The sequence below is a fragment of the Bolinopsis microptera genome, chromosome 13 (genome assembly GCF_026151205.1).
Source record: "Bolinopsis microptera isolate Bmic1 chromosome 13, MBARI_Bmic_1.0, whole genome shotgun sequence".
Lineage (NCBI taxonomy): Eukaryota > Metazoa > Ctenophora > Tentaculata > Lobata > Bolinopsidae > Bolinopsis > Bolinopsis microptera.
In genome coordinates this window covers 9,438,817-9,463,983 of record NC_087084.1, presented here as the reverse complement: position 1 = coordinate 9,463,983, position 25,167 = coordinate 9,438,817, and the positions used below count along the sequence as shown (strand labels likewise).

The following is a 25,167-nucleotide window of genomic DNA, read 5'->3' as shown; positions in this document are numbered from 1 at the left end:
TTTATGTCTTATAACACAATATGTTTTATAGATGGCTTTAAAAATGTAGGTCGCCAGATTTACAGAGAGGTTGTAGGTTTCGAAAATTCGCTAAGTGCTTTGGATGAACAATGAAGGGAAGCAAGATAAAACACGTCCCTTTATATCTTTACGCTAAAATTTACTGTACAAGTCATTCTATATACAATCACAAATAATATTATCTGAGCTACAAACTAGGACAGACCTGACATTTCCAATAATTTTCCTAACAACTTTCTCAATTCTCATAATCTGATCTCAATTTGGCAACTCTGAAACAATAACTGATATTTAATTTAAATAGCTGATAATTATCTTTAAAACTAAAAGTTTGTAGCAACATAAAACATCTAATGTAAACAAGATCTACTGAAAGAATCACAAATATCTGACAAAGTCTATTTATAAACATGGTTACAGGTAATACTGGTCACTGGTGAAGCTTTTTCTTAGTAAAATCTCTGAAGGAAACTAAAATATCAGTACTCTGCATGAGTATGTAGCTCAACAACACTACAACAGTTAAGGAATATGACGAGGGATGGGAATGTGCCATGTGGGTTGTGGAATGTGGGGGTGGAATGTGAGCAGGGATGTGGAACTAATGTAGTCCACGGAATGCTCCAGGGTGTCTGATACCATCACTCACAGTCTCCAGCTCGTCCAGTTTGTTTCTTGCGGTTCTTAGAGATCCATCTTGCAGCCTGGAAACACAAAAGTTATTGCAAGGGGAATAGCTCTATAATTTTAGATTTTCTGAAACAACATTCATCAAAACAAATGATGGACCCACTCATAAGAGCGAATAAAAAATAAAAAAGATTATCATTTCTGAAACAATATTGAATATTCACTGTGTATCCATCTTATCCCAGGTTTTGGAAAAAACCTTAGCGATCAGGCTGCTTAAAATGAAACTAATAAGTTACGAGTGTTGTGATATGATACCTTGGGGCACCGTTCCCTGGTCTGCCGAAGATATCAGAGCTCTTGATGTGTTGATAGTCCTGGTCTAGGGACTGTCTCCTCTCCCTCTCTTTCACAACCTGCTTCTCTGATATCTGACTTTTTAGGTCCTCAAGGTAATTTCCTTTAGTTCGTAACACCTGTTAAATTATAGATAAATGATAAAGCTATGCAGTTCGGGGTAGGAAGTATAAAATACACAGCAAAACACGTTATTTTCAAATTCATTTTATCTCAGGAGATATTAAATTGTTACTTTACCGCCGAGTAGACTGTCCCAATTGGTTTGTCTTTTTCATATCCGTTTGTGGTAGCTACAGCACTTGATTCTAAAACGGTGAAATTGTTGACTTTATGTAAAGTTTTCTTTGCTACACGTTGTATACCTCTCGTGCGGCTTCGCGCGCGCTCAAAAGGGGTTACAGCGTGTGTCAAAGTTCTCTTGATAAGAACGATATAAATTTAAGGCAAATTTAAGAAGTAAAGATAATGTTTACATTAGACTTAGTAAAGTGTATTAACTAATACACCCTACGCGCGTGGGGTGGACTCCTGGGGTGGACTTTTATTCAGCGCGTATTTTGTAGCCTGTTCAACTTGACGTTTTGATTCGTTACTATCTCAATGTCACAGATACACAGAATGTGAGGTGATCATCTTAAAAAGAAACGTCTCAGCTTTCACCTGGTGTAAAGTTTATCTTTGTACTCAAAATATAGCTCGCTCAGTGTGCAATAGAAGTTGACAATACAATAACCACGTCTGCGACCGGTCGTCAGGTACCGGAGTGTTGCACAAAATTGGGTCCCTAAATTAAAATTCTATGACACAGTTACCATGCAGAAATGTCTAGGGAAACATTTGGTGAAAGTTTCAACTCTCTACTATAAAAATAGCGATAGTTATTGAAGATAAACCGTGAGAAACTCCCTCTTGTCGAGATCAACGCTCTAGGAAACTCCCTTCTGTACGGTGTACCACGTGACAACGATTTGAGCGTCACGTGGCCGTCACGTGACAAAAGTGCGCGCATCGGATGGAGCAGTCTCGTGGGAAATCCTGATTGCCTGATCGATCTCGTGGGAAATCCTGATTGCTACGGAAAGGGCTGACAACCACAGTTATTTCCCTTCCTCAATTTTCCAGTTCACTTGCTCAGTGCTGTCAGTTGTTTTTTGTTTGCCCTGCTATATAAACTTCACTCCGTCATAATCCCCTACTCCCCTATCCAATGAACTGTTTCTGTTACAGCTGCCATTCTGTTGACTGGACCCTAACTTAGTCTTATCATTTTCACTTGATAACTTTATCCGTGTGCACTTTCTCGAAACTCAACTTATCTTTGTCAAGACTCAGCTAATCTCAGAACTAAATGTTGCCTTAACAGACTTACTTGTCACTGCACTGGGCCCTCCTTTAAATGCAAATATCATATGAGCAGCTGATCGATTTATTGCTTGAACTGTGCATCCTTTTTAAAAATAAATAAGGTCAATTTTACTATCGTGAAACTTAGTCACTGAAGACAACGCAATCTGGCTGTGCCGGTTCCCCTCTGCCTAGATCACTTAGAATATCCATAGTTAGCAATACTTTTATCGTTTAATGCAGCGATATAGCCAGTTATCAATGCTACATAGTAGATTTTAGCCTGTTCCAATCATCCTTATATCGCGTTAATGGAATTTATGAAATTGCCAACCGTTCAAATCGCTCTCTGTTGTTAGCACCACACTGATTAACTACGATGTTCCAATTTTTTAGAATTATGTCCGACATAATTCTAATTTTTGCTGTTACAGCAGATAGTTATGGTGTAATGGCACGCAGGAATAAGTCATCCCTGTCCTCCAAAAAGCCCATGAAAAGGTATTTGGTAAGCTATGTCTTTTCCAATATCAAATCCAATGTATCACAATCTGTGGACTTTCTACTCAAAAACTAGATTGATTAATTGATAATTCATTGCTGATTGTTCACGCGCCCTGTATGGAAGTATATAAATGGTAATCCGCATACTCCAGGAAGAATTGAAGCAATCTCAAAAGAAAAGAAGGGAATCTGGATCCTTCGTCGGATCGTCAAAGAGCTTAGAGGGGAGCTCTACGCTTCACTGGCCATGCAAAGCAGGGAGAGTGACGGAGGCGGAGGCACTGCTGGCTGCTGGAACGGACATTAACAAGCTGGACAGAACGCAGTTTAACCCTTTCATGGACGCGATCAACTCAGGTAAATCATTCGACCGCCTTAACAATATGGGTTTATTGGTAATAGTAGCAAGAGGTTTTAGTCATGCGTTTGATTACAGCACAGTGTGAAACCCTGAAGCATACGTCGAGCTCTAAACTCTGTTTTGTCTAATAATCAATTATTTGAATATTGAAGGATTAAATTTGGTAACTTGATGATCACACAATTAACAGGACAGGTCGACTGTGCTAGATGGCTGCTGAGGCAAGACGGTTTAAAGCTTCAGACCGAGATATGGTCGTTTTGTAGGGAGAGGGTGCTAGAGTCATTGCTAACAGCTTAACAGAAGGTAAAATCCTGAACTTTTGTTCATTGATTAAAAATCACCATTCAGACATACAATCGTTCAGATGTAAAAATTATTTATTCACTATTTTGGATTACATTTAGTTACAGGACTAACGTGCGACATCCGTCGTTGACCTTTGTCTTTAATTCAACAAGGTAGGGAGAGCGATCCATGGCTGTCCCGATAGACCCACTCAGACTCCTGCCGGAAGATACTCCTCCGGTTGATCCAGATGAGACAGTTCTAGCAGATGATCAGTTACAGACTGAAGAACATATCCCGCAGATCAATGCGTCAACATCTGCAAATGAAGGTACTTCAATCTGCTCTTCTTGTATATGTCTTTGTGCCTGCGTCTGTGATTGTACTGAAGTGTACTCTGTGTGTTTGTGTCTGTGTCTGTCTTTGTATCATGTGTGTGTCTCTGATTGTACTGCGTGTGTCTGTAATTGTAATGTAGTGCACTGAAGTGAACTATGTGTGTTTATGTGTGTGTGTCTGTGTGTGTCTGTGTGTGTCTGTGTGTACTGTGTCTGTCTGTGTGTCCGTCTGTGTCTGTGTGTGTCTGTGTTTATGCCTGTGTCTGTGTGTCTATGTCTGTATGTGTTTGTGGGTGTGTGTCTGTGTGTCCTTGTCTGTGTGTATCTGTGTCTGTCTGTGTGTCTGTCTGTGTGTCCGTCTGTGTCTGTGTTTATGCCTGTATGCCTGTATGTCTGTGTCTCTGTGTGTGTGTGTCTATGTCTGTATGTGTTTGTGGGTGTGTGTATCTGTCTGTGTGTGTGTGTGTGTGTGTGTGTGTGTGTGTGTGTGTGTGTGTGTGTGTGTGTGTGTGTGTGTGTGTGTGTGTGTGTGTGTGTGTGTGTGTGTGTGTGTGTGTGTGTGTGTGTGTGTGTGTGTGTGTGTGTGTGTGTGTGTGTGTGTGTGTGTGTGTGTGTGTGTGTGTGTGTGTGTGTGTGTGTGTGTTCTTTCATAGAAGTTGTTATTTCCAAGATACGAAGTTCGAAAAGCTAGCATTTAGTAATAGACGAATTTTGCAGCTGATATCAGAATCGACATGATGATGGTACTACACGAGATGCTCATGGAAAAGGTCTCCGTTTGCTTTCCTCCTCCCACGAGCAGTACAAAGTGTGGGTTCAACTTTAATCTGATAGAAGATATCGTATGCGGAACCCAAGCCCGGCCATGTCTGTACATAATAACGAAAGAAACCGGTAAGTTTCTAATCATGTAAATGTTCGGCCGAACGTTTGCATTCATTTTAGACTAGTGACGAAAATCAACAATCGTTTGCCAGTTTGGTTTGCAAAATCGACAAAAAATAGTCCATTCCCCATGGCCATGATATTAGAATTCTGCCCGTTGAAATCGGCCACTCTGATTTTTATCATTGAACTTCACATTGATGACATGTTCATTCTCTACAGGTTATGCTGCGAGGGCGTTTACCTCGATAGATGTTGAAAATGCCCACAGCATTATAAATCATTTGGACCGCCGAGGGGTCCAAAACTCCTCAATCGAAGAGCTTAGTAGACATGCCAGCAACCTACAGAGACTTCAAATTCTCAGGAAACCTCTCTAGGACGGTAATACATTAACTTGTTTAGTTAATAAATTTAATAAGTAGATTTTGAGTGATGATTACTGAATACAGATATCGAGCCTCGAGGTACCATAAAAAGGGTATATAAACTTATCACTTATGCTTATATGCTTATACTATCAATGAATATCAAATCGCCTTCTCTAGTTATCAAACCCAACATAAGTTAAATCTCTGCCTACAAGGACTATTTGATATTTACAACAGACCGAGTGAATGTCTCAATCTTTTCAGGAAGCTTTATACTCCGACATCCACAATTTACTACGCCCCTGAGATCGACAAAGGTCTTTCTGATAGATTGACTTCCAGCCAATTCGATCTATCGAAGCCGAGTGGGAAGAACAAAGAACTGAAACCCCATGGTCGCAACGATGCTCCTCGCGGACAAGGGAGAGTTAGGGCCATCGGTGGTCACAAGACTGGATAATATTTATTTTTTAAGCGTTGAGGTTGTCACGAAAGCGTACTGTAACGGGACTATCAGATTTGAGTGATTTGATTTTGTGATTTGCAGTTCACGTGATTTTATTGTGATTTTAGACTGTAAAAACTATAAAGGTTCAAGTTGAACTATCGTCGCCATGATTATGTATTTTGGAACTGTTCACGTTGAAATTGCTTCGTTAATCAGCAGTCTTCCTTGGTTACTTTCTACTGTGTAATGCAGCTACGATCAACGATACTTAGCTAGTACATTCATAGTAACACTAACTGCACTGAGAAGAGTAAAAAATTTGAGCTTTGACGGAATAACATTTCCTTGTTTTTAGATACGGTTACTACTCTAGTGAGGGGTTCATAGCTGATCATTAAGGTCTTACTCACAATAATTTGTGCTCTGATATTGGCCGTACTGACGGCTGTTGAAAAAGCCACTCCGTCAGATGCGCGCCGCAAGAGTCCACCCCTGTAGACCCCACTACGTACAAAATTTGAAATTTTCCCAAAAACTTCTGATTAAGCTAGTTTGTTTTCAATAACTTTTGCAATATTTACAGTATATATATATATTACAGTAGACCCTTCAAATTTTCACCAAATGTTACTCCAGACATTTCTGCATGGTAACTGTGTCATAGAATTTTAATTTAGGGACCCAATTTTGTGCAACACTCCGGTACCTGACGACCGGTCGCAGACGTGGTTATTGTATTGTCAACTTCTATTGCACACTGAGCGAGCTATATTTTGAGTACAAAGATAAACTTTACACCAGGTGAAAGCTGAGACGTTTCTCTTTAAGATGATCACCTCACATTCTGTGTATCTGTGACATTGAGATAGTAACGAATCAAAACGTCAAGTTGAACAGGCTACAAAATACGCGCTGAATAAAAGTCCACCCCAGGAGTCCACTGCACCCCACGCGCGTAGGGTGTAACAGGTAAAGCATATTAATTATGCACGAACGCAGCGCGCGTTATAATTTCTTGATGTCAAGGTAAATGCTTACAGATGCGTTTAATACTGTAATAAAATGTTCGCGCGTTCCACATTTTCCCTAAAACAGCATCGTGAAATTTAGCGGGTTGTTCGGCTGTTTGCTCTATAGATTAACTGTTCGACTTCGATGATTAATTGTTATGTTAAGCAAACGGAAAGAAATCATTTTGAAGTAACTTACGCTTGTCAGGGTCGATGTAATATCCGTTCTCAATCGAATGCTGAAATAATCAAAAATAAGCCAATCAATCTTTGGTAAAACTCATCGATTTTAAAAATCATCCCAAATCCAATCTGAGACACATAAATCAAGCATCTCCACTGCTAATAACAAAATCTAACGCTAAAACAAAATAATACCAAGTAACCAAGTATCCAAAGAAATTGAACAGAAATGAAGTGCAGTGTACTACTGATACAATAATTGTATACGGACATTAGGTGCCGCTGTGGGAGGTCCACTAAGCTAACTACTCGATATCATTATGATACAATATTGGCTTGATAAGTTCATACCGAAAGTAATGATGTATAAAACAACATAGGAATTACATTTTGTTAAACTTCTTATCATATATTCTGTTGTTACATATCTGTGTTTGTTTAGTGGAATAAGGAAGGGGTTCGTATGAGTTATTCAATATTTTAACGTGTACGGAATGACAATATAATTAAGAGGAACAGTAGTGTTTAAAATCATATAGTCGCAGAACTTGAAAAAACTAAAATTTCGGTCGTTTGAGATTCAGTCAAAAAACGCAACATAGCTTCAGTGAACTAACTTATGAATTTCATCATATAAAATTCAGTTGTGTTACCTAAGAACGTCCGGCTTCGTTCAGTATTACATCAAAGCTAAAGGTTTGGCGGAGAGAGAGAGATACTGGCGTCAGTAAAATATATGATTTCTGAGTCTTAAAATGCTTATTGCTTAAGATGCTTCAATATAAGTACAAATGAAATAGGGCAGCATTCGGCCCAATAAGCATAGGATCCTAAGTCACAGGTGTTCAGGTGCAGTATACATGTACCACGCTGTTATATGGTAAATAACATAATGTACATTATTACATACGAACAATGTTTGATATCTCGATAAGCTAAGTATCAACTGTTTAGAGTCCAATTTATTCTGGATCATAGATGGTGTTCTGCCGTATAATACATATTATACCTTGTTATTACTAATTACTAATTAATTAAGTACCCCCGCTCTGTCTGCAACAGAAAGAGGACAAGAAACCAGACTATACTAGGATAAGAGAGCTTGAGGTTATTATTCTTTATAACAATTATTGTTTAGAATATTCAATAATGCCTTATGTATATTATAATTGTTTGATAAGGACGTTTATTAACGAAGTGTTTGCATTATATTAGCCAAGTTGAGATTTTTCATACTGTCTCTAGGAACATTAAAAGTTATAGCCCTAACAGTGCTACTCTACTTTTCAGCACATATATTTACTTCCTGTTTATACATTAACTTGAATATTTCAATCTAGATTTGAAGATTGCATTTCTATTCCGGCTATTTGAGCTTGTGCAGCTATGATTTTAAAGTCATCAACTGTTCTCATTACAATGATGTGTACCTTGACCTCTTGACTGTGCCCGAGGTACAGCAAATAAGCAAATTTGCTGTAAAGTCGTGATAGCAATCCAAACATGTACATCAAATTAATCGAAGAATTTACCATGATGGTTGGTTACTACACTTGCACTCTACATATTGGATGATTTTCCGTACAAGTCTTTATTTCAGAGGCACATTTCAGTTTGGTTGACACAGCAGGAAAGCCAAGCCCGGAATTGTACAAGGACAAAATACGTTACTTCTTTTTAATAGTGAGACAGTTTGTAGTAATCATTTCACTGGCAATTCAGCAAAAGCAGTATGTAAACGAATTGTCTAACAATTCCATTATTCAGTAAACTTCAGTCTTCAACCTAGTTGACGTCACGGGAAACCTCACACAAAAAGAGGAAAGTATGCTTTCTCCAAGCGTATGATAGAACAGTCTGTTGTCATGGTTTCAACCATAACCCCTGTTTATGATCACGTACATGACATTGAACTTTGTGTGTAACCTTGATAAAGTCCAATGCGTGACGAAAATTTGGTTTTACAGTTTACTTAGTTCCTTGTTTCACTTTGTTCGCAGTTTTATTTCGGGAGACGTGAAGTCTAAAATGAAAGCTAAAAACCTTCTTTAAACATCCACGCTAGTTTGTCAATAATTTTCCAATTCCAGTGCCATTGAAAAGTGGACGCTAGGTATTAGTCAAGGACTCAAGAGTTTTTACTTTGACTTAAGAAGGGCCTGCAGCAGTATGACACTACTGCACTATTGCACTACTGCACTACTGCACTACTGCACTACTGTACTACTGCACTACTGCACTACTGCACTACTGCACTACTGCACTAATGCACTACTGTACTACTGCACTACTGCACTACTGCACTACTGCACTACTGCACTACTGCACTACTGCACTACTGCACTACTGCACTACTTCACTACTGCACTACTGCACTACTGCACTACTGCACTACTGCACTACTGCACTACTGCACTACTTCACTACTGCACTACTGCACTACTGCACTACTGCACTACTGCACTACTGCACTACTGCACTACTGCACTACTTCACTACTGCACTACTGCACTACTGCACTACTGCACTACTGCACTACTGCACTACTGCACTACTGCACTACTGCACTACTTCACTACTGCACTACTGCACTACTGCACTACTGCACTACTGCACTACTGCACTACTGCACTACTGCACTACTGCACTAATGTGGAATATTTCACGGTTTAACCGGGGATGAGTGGGTAGAAAGTCATTGCTTCGTACATGAGCTCGAGATAGACCTGAATAATAATCAACAAATCAGATTTCTGATAGCATCAACCCAAACCATCCCTCCGCGCCATTACCAAAAAGCAATGTATAAGTAATGTAAAAGTAATTTGTTAGGTGGCACTCCGAGGACCTGGCGAACACTAATTTTATTACAATGTCTACTCTCTTTGAAGTAAAATTGATATTTACACGGTTGTTAGAGTAATAAACATTAAACAAGGTAATCAACATGTGAGCAATAAACATGAAAGAAAAGCGCTAGGATTCGGCCTTTAATTTTATGATTTCCATCGCCTTGTTATTAAATGTTTGTCCCAGTTTTTTAAGAAATCATATCAACTTCACGCCTCGTTAAAGCAGTGAATTGCTCGTTCTTTCCTGATTGTTCAGCTGCTCATGAAGTCTGGGCTGTTTGCTGGTTTAAATATCACAAATCACGATCGATCGACCAAACCCAAAGTTGGAAGTGTGAGTTTTTAAAAAAGTTTTACCCCACGAAATGTATCTATAATCGGTCAATCACAATTTTGTTCCGCAATATTATCACGGAATCTCACCCTGCTATCTAGAAATTGTCATTATCACTACAATATCCGCGGTACTGAAAAGTGTCTTGCACACTTAGCTCGGCAGTAACACTCCTACAATTCCCGTATATCGGAAGCACACAATTGTTGCCATGACAACGGTAAGCAATTAACAGACACACCGACCATGGCAACCAAGCAAAACATAACCAACAACACTGTACTCAGGGAGGCACTGCACTTAAAGGTATGACCACTGCTTACGTTATCATTATAATTACATAATTACTTGACAACTACTTAATTATTTGGCCATTTCGCTCAGTTAGAAGTTTAAAAAACATCCTGTCTACTATTTGGACGTTATGTGATAACACTTATTTCTATTAAGTGGAGTATGATCTGTGGTTGTTTAAAAGATTATTAACAGTTAATAACTGGGAGATTAATATATCAGATCTAGGAGTAGGGACATTCAGTACCAAAATCATTAGGTTCACTGCTTGCAACACCAATTAGCACTAATTGCAACACTAATAGCATATAAAATATAGAGTAAGGAAGATGGATTACTGAGGGTACATGTGTAAGGTGATATGAATGGATCCCAATATTCTTCTCTTGTATGATAGCGTCTTTTATAATTATATGTAATGTAATGAGTAGTAATATAATAGCTTCTTTTTGTAATCTTTCCTTACAATAATAATAACGGGGGTGTAGACTAAAGTTATTGGTTACTAACATTAGAGAACTAGTTTACTAGAAACCAGCTTTGTAAACTGTTATACAATTCATAAAACAGCCCTGATGATAGTGATATCAGTTATAGCTGTTCTATTGTTAAATAATGATTATCTATTAACTATCCTAGCGTTTAAACTGACAACAAAACTTTGTTAGCTTAAAAGAAACTTAGTAAAATTAATAACAATACCTTGTTAAAGTGAGGAGGTTGGGCTGGGTGCCGTTTCCAGGCTCGTTCCTTTGCTTCATGTTCTATATCCACTGGAAATACCTGAAACACAACATGTGGCTCAGAAATAACAAAGTAATTACTTAATTACTTAATAACTGCATCATCATGTCATAACAAAATCGTAAATCGATATTGTTTATAGTACACTCCGATGTAGATATATAATGTAGCAGTCGCATGTATTAGTATTTATGTAGCACTATAAAGCAATCCTCCACTGACTGTCTCTAGTATGATAACACAGCCCGGGGACAAAAGAAGCTATATTGATAAGTTTAAATCGTAGTATTACAATCAGCCTTGCACATAGAGTGAGCCACAAGGTAAAACCTGGAGGGAACCCTTTCAAGACAGCCCCTCCCCCGGCCCCTCCCCCGGCCCTTCCGATCCCCCCTCCTAATTTAACGCCCAACCTTATTTTCCATATTATTAAATCAACCTTAGGAACTATAGGAGCTCACATTGCATATGGACCTTATATTATGTACAGATAGGATAAGTTGCGCTCAGTAATAACATGTAATTCATTAATCGGAGGAACAGGCACATCAGGATTCATTAACCATTGGATGCCTTGACTCAGGGAATCATGACCTCGCACATGGTTAGGAGGTTTTTCCGGGTTGTAAGTACCACGCCTCCGATTTTCTTAAAATTCATTGAGATTATATATTATAATATACTGATCGCGGCGCTGTTACAATCCCAAGTAGCTGCACAGAATGAGGTACCTCCGTCCTCCATCTATACATGTTATGGGTCGTACCCTCCTGGCCTTTTAAATGGTACTTGAAATGTGGACGTCAGAAAACCAAATAATATCCGGAGATAAGAAAAAAAAGAAGGAGCATGCTAAATTAGATTTAATTATCTTCTCATTCCGATGTCCACGCAATTCCCCAATCTCTTATCACAATCCACAAACCACGCGCTCCATCCCATCACATGATCTTACACTTGGATGAGCGCTTAATTTTCACACGTCACAGTAAAAGATAATAATAAGTCACTCTGCAAACTTGAGCCCTTCATTTGTTCATTAACTCATTATACAGACCCATTTTTATATACGTATATTCAACAATCAACCCTTCAGCTACTTCAATATCTTCAGATGGACTGTCAATTTCGTTTATCCTGATTGGAGCCCTGCAGATTATAAATCACAGACAGGACGTGTTGGTATGTAATTGGTTGGTATGTCGGTATGTAATTTATTGTCATGGAGACGTAATTATATGACAGTTAGAGCGTAAAGCATGCAGGGATAAGCATGATGGAGGAAGGTGTAGGGAGGCACAGCAACTTGACGTGTCTGGACTCTGGGTTATACTAATGTTATTTTGTGTACTGATAATTATAGAATATATAGAATATAGATCAAGGATTAGAGTCTAACCAAAGATTAGAGCTAGAGTATGACATTTTTGGTGGAGACTGAAGAGAGATTAAAAGGAAGGTGTGGAACTGGAGTAGAGAGGTAGTTCGAGTGGACGTGTACTGATAATTATAGATTAAGAATCGTAAACGGGTGTTGGATGTTCTGTTTGGAATTAACTTGGGATCGTGTAGATTTATTTGAGCGTATGACAATTTGTAGTTATAATATCTTAATTCTAACGCCACAGACCGCCAACAGTATTTAAGAGGAAGACTTTCTAACCTGTCATAATAATTGTAGTTTTCTTCAACTCACTACAAAAAGATTATTAAAAGTCACCTAAATAAAGGGTACAAAATGTTAATAAAATTATCATGATCATGATCAGTTAATGAGACTCTAAGTTTTAACAATGATACGACTAGTGACTATTTCCTACGATCGTCTAGTCTGACTTTCGATGCAGGAGACAAGAATAAGAGATATCATTAAATTCCTTAATCATTCCTAGCCCTGTTAACGTCACAAACACAATGTGTGCAGATCAAATATAATTAATCTACTAAGACATATATCTGTCATATTTTAATCGGTATAATATAGTCTCTGATAAAAATCATAATCAAATTTAAACAATCAGATAATTGAATACCATAACTTCATTAAATAATATTCTGCACTGCAACATTCAGGGCTAAGTTTATCATCAGTATTATAATGTGAAAGATACCGCATTACAGCCGTAAATTACGAGAGTTTATGAAGATTAAACACTGTAGCTATAGGGGCTAGGGGCTGTGGATTGTGGAATGCAGGTTCCTGAGAATCATAGTACCAAATATCGTAATCATGATTTGTCAATTTTAGTCTCCCGATAAAACTTGCGAACCTTAAAAGTAGTATACCGCAAAACTCGACACTGATCTACATCGTTGAATATTCTGGATTATCTCAAATCACACTGTATCGTCCGTCAAATGTTACCAGAATTTAATGGTCGAAACCTTCTGCTTTTATCTATATATCCATCCCAAACCACAGATTTTATGACACAAACTATTTATCTTACTGCTTAAAGTGAGAAATGTTTGATAACGTGCTATGATATAAATTATAATGGACATTCTCGCCATATTAAATACATCACAACGGACACTAAATTGACCAGCATGCAAGATGTAATGGCATTATTAGGAACAACATTCGAAGCGTCTATATCGAGAGGACAGAGCGCCGATAATTTGAAATATTTGGAAAATGTTTGACACCGAATATTTGAGGTGGGTGTGGTTTACTACAAACCGAATACCGATATGAGATGTTTCACAATTTGTTTGGTAAGACAGACCGTGAACCGACGTGTGATCTAACATGGATTATCTCAGTCATACTTTCTTTATATTAAATCATGTGATTATGATGCATACGGAATGATAAACGCTTATCATTAAAAAGAGGGAAAATTTGAGTTTGGATTAAGCCTAGACAAGCAAGATTTGGAGAGGATAAATCGATGACAAGGACTAGTGCTATTGAGAAGGAGATGTCTTGATGTGGTGATAAAGGTAAATGATGTTATGATGTCTTCTAAAAGTAGTCAGCGAGATATATTAAATTGTATCCGTATTATCTCAACTCATCTCTACTCATCTTAAAGAACAGCACGGATCCTCCTAGCAAAATGCTGATTTAAGATGAGCGTTTGACAAATCTAAAATAAAGTTTCCCTGATAAAAACTCCAAATACTCATACTTAAAACAAGTCAAGTGAGCAACGAGTATAAAGTAACCTTAAATTTATTTTGATCAAGTAGAATTCTTCATTCCAACATGAAATCCCCCGTTCAACCTACACTAACCTGGTTAACAGGAGATTTGTTCTGGCCCGGCCTGAAGGGGTCGTCGAAGTTTCGGGGCATACCACGAGGTTGGGAATAAACTTGACCACTCTCGGTACGTACAGCTACCCCCGGTCCTGGCTTGCCTAGCATCTCAACTAAACCCTGTAAGTAATTGGTGAAGCTGTAAATATAAGCGAATTAGTTAGCTTCGTGAAGTTTGTCAGCCTGTGAACATTTTTTTTTCTTCCAGCCTTCAGGCATTTATTGTTGACAAAATCAACAAAACGTTAAACACTGATAACAGATTTTTATCAAAACGAAACTCTATAAGAATTCTATCCATTATTGATTGAACGTTAATGTGGCTCTTGCTATGTGTTGGTTCAGCCGAATTAATTATTATGTAATCAAGTTTATTTTTCTCTTTTAGTTAGTTGTCATCCGGCCAAACATTAAGCAACTTATATTGCAGTTCCATTTATCAATTAGTATATCAAAATATGTCATTGTAATTTTGCATGGCTGAAATGTAACGCTTGATTTATATATATAATAATTAATTGAATTTTCAAATAAAAAAAAAATTTACCCTATCTCCAATGTCATCATAGTACTCTCTGATCCCATCTGCTCCCCTCATCGGCAGTGGTTCAGATCTCATTATCTTACCAGAACTGTTTCGTTGTATGAACCCCACTTTACCGTGCAACCAATCTGCATCCTGTGTGTTTCCCTGATAACGTGACTGTTGTTTAAGATATATCAGAAAGCTGACTACTAACCAATCAACATAAGAGTTGAAAATCGTCAAAAATTCTTGCCCCTTAATTTAAAAAACTGTCCTGAAAGTTGAAACTATGACACTCACATCATCTTTCTCGATCTGCATGGAAGCCCGCTTTTCGTCCACTTGTTTGCTCAAACGCTCTTTCAAGTTGTTCTTTACATTTTCACTTGTCTTCTCTCTACCTCCAAGCAGCTGGGCTTTATGGAATCTCGGCTCATCATCTACAAATATCAACGTTTTTAAAAGGTAATTGAACGCTGTTCAGGTATTAAAAGCCTCATAATCCTAGACAAAATTGGGAAACATGTAAAACCTTAACAAGTTTAAAATGGATTTAAAATTGGTTTAAGATGGGTTTAAAATAAGTTGTATGGTGTACAAATAACAATGAACAGAATAACTCACGATCACATGGAGGGGGGACAGCAACACCATTAACAACATTCTTCTTCTTCTTAGCCTCTTCGTTGAGGTGCTCGCGCGTATTACGGATATCAGGATGTACATGTACCACACCAATAGGATTACCACTCTCTGTCCGGAGGGGGGCACCTCCACCTGGCCTACTCAGGTACTCCTGAGTAGTGGATATGTGTGTCAATACTTGGTGTGTCAATTATATTTGGTGTGTCAATACTTGATGTGTCAATACTTAGATTCATGCTCATCCGATAAATTTATCATCATTATTTTTTCTTACTGGCAAATCATGCGACTATCAAAACCAATAAGTAAATTTGTCATTATCCTTTTAACATTAGAATCGTGCTGAATTTGGGGTATTTGTGATTTGTGAAGGAGGTGAGAATGCCATGCCAGGTGATATGGTAGAGATAGCTTGCTTACCACAAGGGAGCCGTTAGCTTTGTCCGAATCGTTCAAAGATTTGTCTAACTTCATCATATGAGGTCCAGAATTTCGTGGAGCTCCGCCACCTAAAAGTTTTATTATTTAGAGCATGATCGAGTACTATAATAAGAGCCTTCTTCCTTTCATTAAGTCTCACGTAGGCTATTCCTTAATCGTTATTCAATGACGAACACCATTATAAAGATTATGAAATAAGCTGAAGAGAATATCGAGTGAGTTAATGAAAATATTAAAAGCTATATGAATGGTACCTGGTTTTCCCCAAGGATTGTAATTGTTCAACATTTCAAGATCCCTCATCTTTTCTTCGTGCCTCAGCTGATTCTGGGCTCTCCTTTGAGACTTCCGCTCCTGTAAATGTAAAATTTTATGCAGCTTGGTTGGATTTATGATATTGCAATTGATAGTGCATAAATTTTCAAACATTAGAGCAATGTAATTCATGAGATTTTACAATGAAGTTGCTGACTTATTACATCAATGTAGATTGAATTGTCGTTGCTGTACCCATTGCCATTTGCTTCACGAATACTGAAAATCACAATGATCTGTTAAAAGTTTACTATAACAGAAGTTTTGCAATGCAAAAAATAACCATTGTCCATATTTTGTTTGATTAAAAACCAGAAAAGAAATCATTGTCAAAACATGTATTGAGTTATATTTGGTTAACGATAGTGCATACCTTGATTTATTAAACACTGTCGAGGGTACATGCCCAGCAGCAGGTCTTATTCCAACAGGTACTTTTCTCCTGTGTGTCTCCATTGGAGTGATAAGTCAAAGGCTCTGATGATTGATTCCGTTGTTAACGTTTTCCTTTGGCATACTAGGTCATAAAATCTAAGGGTGTACTAAATTAGACAATGAAGAGAATACTTGTGTACCTGACATTTTTTAAATGTCACCTTATTTGGCTTCGTTTGACAATAATTAATTCATAATTCAATATATTTTAGATAACTTCAACTTATAATCAAGCAGATTATTTGATTCAGCGAAGGTTTTCCGAGTGATACAACAATTATTAGATGACTGGACAATTTTTCAAAAGTCAATTGATCGATTAGATTGCCCAGTAACTTTAAGTAATTTGTTAAATTTTCAGTGATTGGAAAGCGTTTAGTGAATGGAAAGGCTTCAGTACTTTTATCAAACTACTGCAACCATCAACCAGATTAATGAAAAAATCAGAGAATTCGGCAAAGTTCTTATCAGGACTCAGAAGTGCTGCAATTAATGTCACGGGCGCCAACATGCAACATTATACATCATAGAGAGGTGATTTCATTGCAATTAGAAACATGTCTACATTTAAGGCAGGATCTTAGAACTTAGTTGGGCAGTCTTACTTAAAGAGGTACACACTAATATTTTAGATAATGATCAAACAATTTCTGTGGAAAAGTGTTATCTAGGACTCAGGAGCTTAGGCAGGGCGACAAATATAACTGGACAGTTGCAGTATTCGTCTGGAAACTCTTAAGATTAATTTCCAGACTATGGGAAGTGTGATAGTAGCAGTAAGAGGTGTACGTGGGAAGGCAAAGAAGGCATGGACCGCCCCTAAATCAAGAGTCTCCTTCAACTTGATCCCCGAGGAGAAGAGTTATAAAGGATGATTTATGATTGTGCTCAGCCAATTGCATCACTTGATTTAATCAATTGTATGTTTTATTTTATATTTTCACAACAATGGTTCAAATAAATTTGAATTCACGATGCCTAGCAAATGGTTTCAAGCATTGACAATGCTACAATTGGTACAAGTTCGGCCATATTGCCAAACTTTGTACCCAAAACCATGCAACATGCAGCTCAGTGGTCTATAGAACTATTAAGTTTGTATCAAGTGACACAAGTTTTAATCTATAAATGTAAAAATAAAATACCTTACTCGGGATTATTACGACGGGTTTATTAACGACCGGTTAAAATATGGTTCGGGAAAAATATGGCGAAATTGCTCAAAACCCACCACATTTTCCCGGTCGCCATTTTACCGGTGTCCAACCTTTCAATTTTAGATTCAAAAATTTTGTCTCAGATGTAAATTTCCTTATTAGAGATAAGCAAGTTTAGAAATTTTCGCATTGCTAAAACTTGTGAAACAAGTCGAATTATCAATAATTGTTGAAAGTAGACAGAAATAATGACTCGTGGTTAATCGAACTAGATGGAAAAAATGTAGAAAATCTTCGAAAGAATGCATCGTTCACATTGTTTAGAATTATGAATAAATTACTGATGAAACTGATTCATGTTATTGACAGTTTTAATTAATTCAAGTTTTGATTTAACTGTTACTTTTACTTTGAATCCTATTTCATTATGTAGAAATAGTCAATACCTAAGAAATTAAAAATTGGCCTATTTAAATCAACTTTGACAATAAGGATATATGACAAGAATTGGGCATTATTATTATTATTAAATCTAAAATAGCTAATAATTTATTAAATTATTAACAGGCCCCTTAACGTGGGCAATAATATACGCTTTTTAAATTATATAAACAAATTGAAGTCTATTTTTCCAATGTTGTTAAGTGTCTCTTTAGATCTGTTTTGGTCTTTTCGTGGGAGTTCCCACATTTGTTGGTTGAGAATGCTCAACATAACATACATGATGCTTGACTGCTTTATTGACCCGGACAGGCACCGGGGGCAGACATCCCAACACCAGTGCGTTGGGACATAGTGTTGGTCTGCTTCAGGACGTGTTAGATCCTAGAGAAGCCGCCATCCCCTCTACTGCTTTAGCTCAGCGGCAGCATGAGCCCTGGTTTCCTGCCACATTGGTACCTCTGAAAGTACAGAAAAGTGGTGGATTTCGGGGTCCAGGATACTCCCTCTTTGTTCTTTGCCAAGAATTGGGCAAAAAGGTGAATTTTTTGCAATTTTAGCCAAATGAAGTCGAAAAACCTACAACAAGTGTCCCAATAGTCTTCTTTAGTGAATGTTAGACAACGATTAAAATATGAGCACCCATACCCCTTGGGAACCCTAAAAGCTGAGACAGCGGGTTTATTAACGACCGGTGAAAATGTGGTTCGGGAAAAATATGGCGAAATTACCCTAAACCCGTCACTTTATCCCGGTCATAATAATCCCGAGTAAGGTATATGAATTGAAACTCAATCTGCAACCAAACAAAATTAAGAGTTCAAATTCCTTGAGACAACAAAACGATATATATAATGTTGCCATGGGGTGGCAAGTCCCCATGCATCGTGGTCCGACAGTTTCATTGAGTCTTGATATTATTATTGTGATCATCTTTGGCAAAATAAATGTGTAATAACCATAATGTCAATTAACTATGAGATATAACTTCAAATAAAAAATTAATTACTATGGCTATTTTAAAAACAATCCTTTGGCCTTAATATCAAAAATAATAACAAATGATCAATTCTGTAATTAATCATGAATAAATAAAAGTAACATGAAGTTGTAAGGTGATCAATATGCGAGCTCTGCGCGGCGCTCATATCAGATATCTACAATCTAGTACATTTAAAATATCCTTTTTTAAAAATTACGTGTTGACCCCCACTGTCGCTTCACTATACTGTAGAGTTTCAGCGATACAGGGGGAGCCGCGCACTCGTGCGCGGCGGGTCATACAACGTATTTACCCTGCCTGTCATTCCGCTTAATTTTTATGAACATGATAGCATGATGTCCCCAGGTAAACAACGTATGTCAAAAATACCCCCAATACGAGGTATGGGTGTGTGCGCGGCGGGCTGAGTCGATGGTTGAACTTTTGAATTTATTTATAAAAATAATGCAAATGTGATATGAAAATTAAAACAACAACAATGCAATTATACAATTATTTGACGTGTCATTTTACTTTATAATTTTACCCTTTTCTTTTTATAACTTACCAGGATGCGCGCCAGGTTAAGGACTCGTTGACGGTCCTGATAATATTTGAAACAAATATTTTACAAGGGATAAAAAGTGGTAGTATAGTTAAGATATCAGATTTAGATATTAATTTAGAGCCAACAAATTGAATTGGCTACTTTTACTACTACAACAAAGGGTTTTTATGAAATTTTCTAAGATTTTTTATTGAATTTCTGTATAGAAATTTTTTATAGGGTTATTGTTATATTATGTGTATATTGTTTACTGGGCCGCGCTCAGCCTGTCATTCCGCCTAATCTCTATGTCATTCCGCCTAATCTCTATGTTAATGAACATAATAGCCTGGGGTCCCCAGGTAATATATTGTTTGAATAATTTCTTTTTTTTTTCTTTTGTAATATTTTACAAGTATCACCCGTTAATCGAAAAGGAAATGGAAAAAACGCACGGATATATGTTGAGCAATTTTTAAAAGGCACATAACACAGCGCAAAATAAGTAAAATAACAAACTTTAGTTTCAATTTTCAATAACTTCAGTAAACATAAGTACAAAGCTGTATTATGCTTTGAAAATTATCTACCCCACAGTTTAGTTTTAAGCTGCGCCATATAGTTATATAAGTGGTCCCGCAAAATTTAAATATTGTTCGATGATTATTCACTCAATACTGAGTACTGGATTTTTTATTGAATGCAGCATGAATTAAATTTGTTGATAAACCAGTATAGCAATTATGGTAGACATCTTGCTGAAAAGATCAGCCTAAAGAAAGGCCAACGATATTGTGATGTGATGTCATTTGTCAGACGCAGACTGCGTTTTGATCTACTCAGAACCTGTATAATCTCTATCAGGGGGTACAGAGGTACCAGAACCCTTCCACCCACGGCAATAAGTGATTTGGACCTTAACCTGATCAACACTCTTAAACCCTAAAAGGTCATGGAGTGCTTGTTGGATGGGGGTCTAAACTGCTTTTTGTTGTGATGTGATTTAGTGGATATATATTATTACAAAGGGTTTTATTTTTACCTCAGTTTTTAAATTTGTACCATTTTTACAGAATTTGTATATAGGGTCATTGCTATATTATGTGTATATTGTTTGAATAGTTTTAAGAAAAAAAAATTATGGTAGAGGTATCAGTTTATCTGTTATACTTCCTGTGTTTGAAGACGGCTCGTGTAAACAGTGTGGGAGTAATGACACTGTGAATGAATCGATTATCTGTAATGTCTGTGATGGGATGTTTCACTCCGCTTGTCGCAAAAAAACCGGTGTTCAATTTTCTGAGTCCATTTGTACAAATACCTTCCGTGCTAAGGTGAGACCTATGATTGCAGATCAAGCTCGTTGGGGTTATTTTCTATTCGTATGTGAAGATTGCATTTCACTGGTAGATGACACCCGTTCTTCCAAAAACTTTTCTCCACCTGGTCCACCTGTACCATCTGTGGTAGATGCTCCTAAGTCCAACCCTGTGATGAGTCATGATAATGGTCATGATGAAGCTCCTGATATTCTCTCCAAAGTTGAGCATCTGATGAGGGCAAACAACTCTGCCCTTCTGGAATCATTTCGTGAGGAAATGCATAGCATTATTGTCGACAAGCTTGCTCTATGTGCTCCAGCCTCTGAACATTCGCTGGAAGAGCGAGTTTCTAATGTTAACAAAGAAAACTTGCAATCCCGGTCTCCAAGTGCACTGTCCTCTTACAGCAATTTTGCTGAAGCTCTTGTAGGTGGTGCTAGTTCTCCTCAGCCAAGTAAAGTGTCCGCTAACATAAATCAAATTAGCAAGGAAAGTAAAGAGATATTGGTGCTAGATAGTCCCTTACCTTCTGCTGATATTTCATCTGCTCCAGATGTTCTATCTGAGTTGCTCTATGACACACGATTGATTGCTATGAAAACTAGCCTACTAGATTCACATAAGAAGATAACGCTAGTTTTTCCATCTTCATCTGATAGGCTGAAGGCTAAAAGTCTTATTGAAAACTCTGATGTCATTAAATTACTTGGTTTTCACATCACTCTCTCACAGAAAGCTCTCCCTAAGGTCACTGTGTCTAATATTCCCAGTCAGATATTCGAAACCATTGATCGCTCTGGTTTGCCCGCTGAAGATTTCCGGTTACAGACTAAAAAAGCTCTTCTAGATATTATTCCCTTGAAAAATCCTGGACTTAAACACTTGCTAGATAATGAGCATTTCTTTGAAATTGTGTACATAAATGTTGGACTAAGGTACACTACTGCTGGGATCAAGGTCTCTCCTCAGATTAGGAACCTATTGACAGGAGACGGCAAAATCTTCATTCTGAATAGTGCTTGTCCTGTAAAGGATAGATTCATCATCAAGCAGTGCTATAATTGTCAGAAGCTCCACCATATTTCCCAAAATTGTCCTGAGAAAGAAACTCTGGTTTGTATGTATTGCAGCGGTAGGCATAGAACATCAGAATGTCATTACAAGGAAGACCCTAGCAGACATAGATGTCGCAATTGCAGTCTGTCAAAAGATCCAAGAATCTCATCTCACTGTAACACTCACCATTCCAGCTCAGAGCAGTGCCCCATCATGCAACAGGCATTGAATCGGTATAAACAAAACATCCTTACTTCAAAAAACTAGCTACAAACTCTAAGTCAGAATGTCAGAGTATGAACTTTGCCCTGTTCAATTGCAGATCCATCTGCAATAAAACTGCTGGAGTTATGCAATTGCTTGAAGACTTTGATACTGATATTTGCTGTGCTACAGAAACTTGGCTGAGAAAAGATGACAATGCTAAGTTTTCTGAGATGAAAGAACTTGGATATTCCATTCATAGCCAGCCAAGAGCTGGGCGGGGAGGAGGTGTTGCTGTTCTATATAAGAAAAGTCTTAAAGTGACTCCTCAGAAGTGCAAGCGATTCAAAACGTTTGAGTCTTGTGAATGTACCTTCAAATCATCTTCTGGATATATACTACGAATTGTTTCAATTTACCGTTCTGGCACCTCCACATCTCAGAGTGCTAACATCCCCCAATTTCTAACTGACTTTGAGCAACTCTTGGTTGATTTAGTAGACAAACCTGGAAAGCCCTTGATCATGGGTGACTTTAATATCCACATTGAAGACGAAAATGATTCAGTTGCACAAAGGTTTAATTCACTACTTAAGTCTTGTGGGTGGGTGCAACAAATTTCAGCTGCAACACACAGAGATGGGGGCATATTAGATCTTGTAATTACCAGGGATGGTTCTTTTACTCACGATTGCATTGAAGTTCTAGATCCTGTCATTACTGATTCTGGTACATCGTCTGACCACTACTTTGTTGCTTTCAATTGCAATGTATCTCCAGCACCCATAGGCACTCTAGAACCAATTACTTACAGAAACATTGCTTGCATAGACCTAGATGCTTTTGTTGAGGATATTCTTAAGTCAAAACTATGTGACACTGATTGCTTCAATGACCTCGATAGTGCAGTTGATATCTATGAGTCTGAGTTGAGCAGTATTTTGGACAAGCATGCTAAAGAAAAAACTTTCATCCCAAGAAAAGATCATAACGCTGAATGGTGGTCTACACACTGTCAACAAGCAAAAGCAATGAGAAGAAAGATTGAGAGACTGTATCAAAAGAATCATGATTGCCCAGATTATAAACGACTGTACAGGAAAGCATCAGAGAGAGCATCCTCAGTCATTGTATCCACAAGAGATCACTTCTACAAAACAAGGTTACAAGATAGTGCAGGTGATGCTAAAAAGACTTATTCCATCGTTAATAAGTTGCTCAATAAAGAAAAAGTTAGTACTACTACACCTTCTTGCTCTTCAAATCTTGAGAGTGCTAACAACTTTGCACAGTTCTTTAAATCAAAGGTCGACAACATATACAACAACATTTATTTAGAACAACAATCCCAAGATTCTCCTAACTCAGATGAATTTGTTCCTCTTTCTAATAGCCCAAAGATAGTACAATTCCGTCATGTGTCTGATGAAGAACTAGTAAGCATCATAAAGAATATGTCTAACAAATTCTGTGATCTTGACCCCATACCTACAAAGATTCTCATCAAGTGTCTCCCAGAACTCCTTCCTCTGATCTCATTTATAGTCAATGAATCATTAGTTAAAGGTGAGTTTCCTATAAAACTTAAGGAGGCTCTCATTCGTCCAAGTTTGAAGATACGTGGCCTTGACGGTGAATCTCTATCTAACTACAGGCCTATTAGCAATCTCTCATTCTTGTCAAAAATCATTGAGAAGTGTGTATCTATACAGCTCACCAGTTATCTTGAGGATAACAACTTGCTTTCTAAAGTTCAGTCCGGCTATAGGAAGTTTCATAGCTGTGAAACTGCAACAACCAGAATCCATAACGACATCTTGATAACTATTGACAAGAAAACTAAAGTTGTTCTTTTACTTCTAGATTTGAGTGCTGCCTTTGATACTGTCAATCACCCAAGATTAATCAAGAAGCTAAGATCTGCTTATGGCATTACAGGCATTGCTCTTACATGGATCAGGTCCTACTTGGCTAACCGTTCATTTTGTGTCAAAGTCAAGGATTCGTCTTCCTCAGCAACTGTTCTTGAGATAGGTGTGCCACAAGGTTCAATCCTTGGCCCCCTGCTATTCATATTGTACACCAAAGATCTTGAGAACATTGCAAGTATGCATGGGTGCTGTATTCATTTGTATGCTGATGACACCCAGCTGTATTTCACTCTTGATTCTGATGACCCATCACAGCTAGAGCACAATATGGAACACTGTTTGTCTGATATCAAGAAATGGATGACAAACAATTTCCTTCAACTGAATTCTTCTAAGACTGAAGTCATCGTTATATCCTCTAAATTTGACTCAACAAATATTCCAGCCTCTCTACAGATTGTTAAGGATCAAGAGCCACATGTTGTTAGTGGAACTGTGAAGAGTCTTGGGCTGTATTTGGACAGTTATCTTTCAATGAGTGATCAGATTACGTCAGTGGTTCAAGCATGTAATATTCAGATCAGAAATTTGTGGTTTATTGCATCAAAACTGTCTTTTAACCTTAAGATTCAGCTTGTTCATGCTCTAGTACTCTCTAGAATTGATTATTGCAATAGCGTATATTTTGGACTGAGCTCTTATGATTTAAGTCGTTTACAGAAGGTGCAAAATTCTGCTGTAAGATTTATTTTCGGGAGAGGAAGAAAGGCACACACTACTCCACTACTTAAGAAAGTTCATTTTCTACCAGTTAGATTTAGAATAGATTTTAAGATTGCCCTACTTGCCTACAAGTGTTTAAATAATATAGCTCCTCCTTACTTAAAAGAGTTGATATCTCCTAGGCAGCAAAGTTTTAAAAATGTACGTCTTGATAATGATTATTTTTACCTTAGTTTTCCGCCCTCTCCTAACTATGTAAACACAGAGAAAG

General features: G+C 37.6%; 2 protein-coding genes across 3 annotated transcripts; one reads left to right on the top strand and one right to left on the bottom strand.

The window, feature by feature from the left end:
- Positions 1 to 139: 139 nt before the first annotated feature.
- Positions 140 to 16,691, bottom strand: LOC134824997 (uncharacterized). Of its 2 annotated transcripts, none has more exons than XM_063837040.1 (13): positions 16,532 to 16,691; positions 16,323 to 16,377; positions 16,098 to 16,197; positions 15,823 to 15,911; positions 15,382 to 15,553; positions 15,058 to 15,197; positions 14,779 to 14,922; positions 14,208 to 14,351; positions 10,926 to 11,006; positions 6,760 to 6,799; positions 1,249 to 1,316; positions 970 to 1,127; positions 140 to 725 (listed from the first exon to the last, which is right to left on the bottom strand). In XM_063837040.1, exons 1-13 carry the CDS (start codon positions 16,612 to 16,614, stop codon positions 623 to 625), a joined length of 1,377 nt encoding a protein of 458 aa, XP_063693110.1. In that variant the 5' UTR covers positions 16,615 to 16,691; the 3' UTR covers positions 140 to 622. The 2 variants fall into 2 exon arrangements, with proteins under 2 accessions (XP_063693110.1, XP_063693111.1); XM_063837041.1 differs by having other exon boundaries at positions 14,779 to 14,910; positions 16,532 to 16,685.
- LOC134824998 (uncharacterized) lies at positions 2,788 to 5,762 on the top strand. Its single transcript, XM_063837042.1, has 5 exons — positions 2,788 to 3,526; positions 3,682 to 3,839; positions 4,564 to 4,740; positions 4,954 to 5,115; positions 5,367 to 5,762. Exons 2-4 carry the CDS (start codon positions 3,698 to 3,700, stop codon positions 5,109 to 5,111), a joined length of 477 nt encoding a protein of 158 aa, XP_063693112.1. The 5' UTR covers positions 2,788 to 3,526; positions 3,682 to 3,697; the 3' UTR covers positions 5,112 to 5,115; positions 5,367 to 5,762.
- Positions 16,692 to 25,167: the final 8,476 nt, after the last annotated feature.